Raw genomic sequence first — 4,203 nt, forward strand, 5'->3', positions numbered from 1 at the left:
TACTACTACTACTACTACTACTACTACTACTACTACTACTACTACTAATAATAATAATAATAATAATAATAATAATAATAATAATAATAATAATAATATAGGATTATTCCTCTTGTGCATGAAACAGATTTGGGTTTCATAAAATATTGATGCCACTTGGAGGAACACTTTAATGAGTAGGTCCAAAATATCCTGATGCATGCTCAATAATCCATGTAGATAAATCTGACCAGGTTAAATCAGGTCCTCTGGACAAATTCTTTGTTGAAACATTGAGTCTTTTATCTAAAATACTTTATCAGTCAAACCTTAATGAGTAGGGGTTTTGATTTCACCAGTTCCCAACAATAAAAAATTGTCCACTAAACTCAACTATTTTATTTTTGCAGATATAACATTGGATCAGGAGTCTAAGACCTATGAACTGACAAACCTGAAAAGTGATACTGCATACCAGGTCTATATATCTGCCTTCACCGCTGCAGGAGAAGGAGTACGAAGTGCTGCAAGCTTCTTTAAAACACACCATGACGGTCAGGTGAACTCAATGACGCACCCAAATATTTTTTGAAAAGCATTTCTCGGACTTCATATTGTGCTCTTTGGATTTTCGTTTTCTTCACAGGAAATACTTATTTGATTGGTATATTTGGAGTTATTGCAGTTGTGGGCACTTTGCTGGCATTTTGGTCTTTGATATTAAAGAGGTATAAGACCCCCCCCACACACACACACACACAAACATTAAATACTATATATGTGAATTTGTACATTTTTCACACAGGTGAATGTGTTTATCTACCATACTGTTCTAAAAAACTACCTTTAATTACTCTGTCCAGGCTAAAGGCCATCATGTTGCCCAGCATACCCAACCCTGGAAACAGCAGCGCAGTGAAGAAAATAGACCGGCCAGGTCAGCTGGTATGTGTCTCAAAAAGAAAAAAACGCTCATTTTCACCTGTGGTCCCAATTAATTCTGTTTGTGACCAACAAGACGTGCAGCTGCTTATTGCGTGGCCAATTTTGAAAATCACAGCCTAATTTTACAAAATTGTAAAATATAGATAATGCTGTACAACCATCCATCCATCCATCCATCCATCCATTATCTTTACCCGCTTCTTCCTTTTCGGGTCACGTGGGTCACTGGTGCCCATGTCCAGCCGTCATTGTGTGAGAGGCAGGGTACACCCTGGACGGGTCTCCAGTCCATCACAGGGACACATAGAGACAAACAGCCATTCACTCTCTCACTCACACTTACGGATAATTTAGAGTTACCAATCAGCCTAACATGCATGTTTTTGGTCTGTGGGAGGAAACTGGAGTACTGGGAGAAAACCCACACATGCACAGACAGAAGATGCAAACTCCACCCAGAAAGGCCCCCGGCCGGGATTTGAACCAGAGCGACTTGCTCGCTAAGAGGCAGCGTCTCTACTAACTGATCCACCGTGCTGCATTGTTTGAACCAACTTTTTAATATATAATATTTCTCATCAGTATGTTTTTTTTTAAGACCTGGATATCTGAGGCTGTAGCCTAAGATGTATTCTGTCATAAAAAAAACTCTGGTGCAGGTGAAAAGATACAGCTCCAGTTTGATAGATTACTACTTCTTCTTTGGGTTTTCCCTCTTCAGGGGTCACCACAGTGAGTCATTCTCCTCCATCTCACTCTGTCCTCTGCATCCTCAGTCCTCACTCCAACTACCTCCATGTCCTCTCTAACTGCATCCATATATCTCCTCTTTGTCTTTTTCCTGGCAGCTGCATTTCTAACATCCACCAATATACCCACTGTCCAAACCATTTCAGTCTGGTCTCTCTAACTTTATCTCCCAGTTGTTCAACCTGTGCTGTACCTCTGATTATCTCATTCCTAAACTTATCCATTCTTGTCACTCCTAAGGAGAACCTCAAAATCTTCACCGTTGTCACTTCTAGTTCTTTCTCCTGTCTTTTTGCCAATGTCAATTTATCCAAACCATACAACATACTGTAGCTGGTCTCACCACTGTCTATAAACTTTTGCTTTGACTTTTGCTGACACCCTTATGTCACAAATAACTCCTGAAACCTTTCTCCATCCACTACATCCTGCCTGGACTCTCTTTTTCACCTCTTTACCACACTACCCATTTTTCTGGACAATGGACCCCAAGTCCTTGAAGTCCTGCACCTTTGTGACCTGTGCTCCTTGTAGCCTCATTGTTCCACCAGCCTCCTTCTCATTCACACACATGGACTCTGTCTTACTACGGCTGACTTTCATTCCTCTTCTTTCAAGTGCTTTTTCCACCTCTCTAAGTTCTCTTCCACCTATTCCTTGTTCTCACCACAGATCACAATGTCATCTGCAAACATCATAGTCCATGAGGATTCCGGTCTGACCTCATATGTTAGTGAGTCCATAACCAGAGCAAACAAAAAGGGACTTGGAGTAGATCCTTGATGCATTCCCACCTCCACCTTGAATCTATCTCTCACTCCTACAGCACATCTCACCACTGTCCTGCTGTCCTCATACATGTCCTGTACCAGTCTAACTTTTCTGCCACTCCAGATTTCCTCATAAAAGCTCCTCTCTCGGAGAGTTCAAAATACTCCTGTATCGCTGAAAAGTTTCGCCCCCCCATCTCTCTGATCTGCTACAACCCACCACATTCCCTGAGGTCAGCGGACCAGTTGCTCCTCACAGTTCCAGGAACTCGTCTTAAGCGGTGACAGGGCCTTCTCTGTAGCAGGACCAAGACTTTGGAACGAGTTACCTCTGTTTGTCAGACTGGCCCCCTCCCTCTCGGTTTTCAAATCCCGTTTAAAAACTCACTACTATTCAGTAGCTTTCAAAACCAGAGGATCTGTGTTTTGAACCTGTACGCTCCACACTGGTTTGTAATCATATTTATTATCTGCATCGATTTTATGTCTATATTTTTGATTTACTTCATTTTGTATATTGCTTTGTGTGTTACCTGTTGTTCAGTCTGTACAGCACTTTGGTTGGCTTTGTAGCTGTTTTAAGTGCTCTATAAATAAAATGATATAGTATGGTATGGTTTTTGAAAAAGAGTTGTTTTATAAGCCTTATAAGTGATTAAAAAATGGTTCTCATGTGGCAAGCCATTAGTCAGGATGAAGATTTCTGCCATTTTCTCCGTCCTCTGATAACTATTCATTGACAGACTCGAACATCACTTGACCAAATCAAAATGACCTGACAATCACGTTTACCTGCTTGACTACATGAATATCTCAAAACTGTTGGCAATCTTTCTTTCAGGAACTCCTTGAGGCCATAGCAACTCTACAGGTGGAAGAATGGGTCACAAAAAGCCTTCAGATACTTGAGAGGGAAGATGTGAACCCTGCTGGGATATTACCATCAAAGTTACCACTTCTCAGGACCTCAGAAAACCAGGAGGATTTTCCAGAAATTACTTGCAACTGGACCCAGATGGACACAGAAAGCACAGCTGGAGACAACCCACCTGATGATACAGCTGATACATTATTGAACATGCAACAGTCGAACATTCAAAGCTCACCTTTAACCTTTGCAGGAGACTATACAACAATGGAAATGTTCCAGCAGCTGATCTGTCAGGACACGGAGATGGATGCCACAGTTACTGCAATCATTGAAAAGGATATGGACAACATAATACTAAAAGCTTTGAGATCAGATTACGTAAGACAATTCAGCACCAGTTCACCATCAGACAGTGATCATATGTCAACTATTTTATGATACAGGTGGAACTGATGAGTATGAACTGCAAATATCAAAACACAAAGGACCCTACCAAACAAAGTTACCACGGCCAGAACGGAACCAGCATTGTTCCCCCTGGATCTGAGGTTTGACCAACGATCAGACTCACTTCTCCAGTACTAGACCTTACCAGGGAGGCTAAGGAGAATTAAGCCCCTATAATTGGAAGACACCATCCCATCTGCCAATCCAATGGCACTGCCCCCGATGTCCATGCAATGTTGCAAAGGTGGGTCAACCAAGACAGCCCCATAACATCTAGAGCCTTAAGGAAATCGGCAAATCTCATCCATCCCTGGAGCCCTGCTGCCACGAGCTTTTAAACTACCTCGGCGATCTCAGCCATGGTTATGGACAGACCAACCCCGAAGTCCCCTGACTCAGCTTCCTTCATGGAAGATGTGTCACTGGGATTGAGAAGGTCCA

General features: G+C 42.1%; 1 protein-coding gene across 1 annotated transcript in view; it reads left to right on the plus strand.

The window, feature by feature from the left end:
- Positions 1-3,753, plus strand: part of LOC119425076 (leukemia inhibitory factor receptor) — a 14,534-nt gene extending 10,781 nt beyond the window's left edge. The window contains exons 13-16 of the mRNA XM_037692600.1: positions 390-533; positions 626-707; positions 843-924; positions 3,286-3,753. Of these exons, the coding sequence (XP_037548528.1) occupies positions 390-533; positions 626-707; positions 843-924; positions 3,286-3,753 (776 nt within the window). The remainder of the gene's footprint in view (positions 1-389; positions 534-625; positions 708-842; positions 925-3,285) is intronic.
- The last annotated feature ends 450 nt before the right edge of the window (positions 3,754-4,203 follow it).

Source organism: Nematolebias whitei, chromosome 18 (assembly GCF_014905685.2).
Source record: "Nematolebias whitei isolate Nwh7 chromosome 18, NemWhi1, whole genome shotgun sequence".
In the NCBI taxonomy this organism is placed as follows: domain Eukaryota; kingdom Metazoa; phylum Chordata; class Actinopteri; order Cyprinodontiformes; family Rivulidae; genus Nematolebias; species Nematolebias whitei.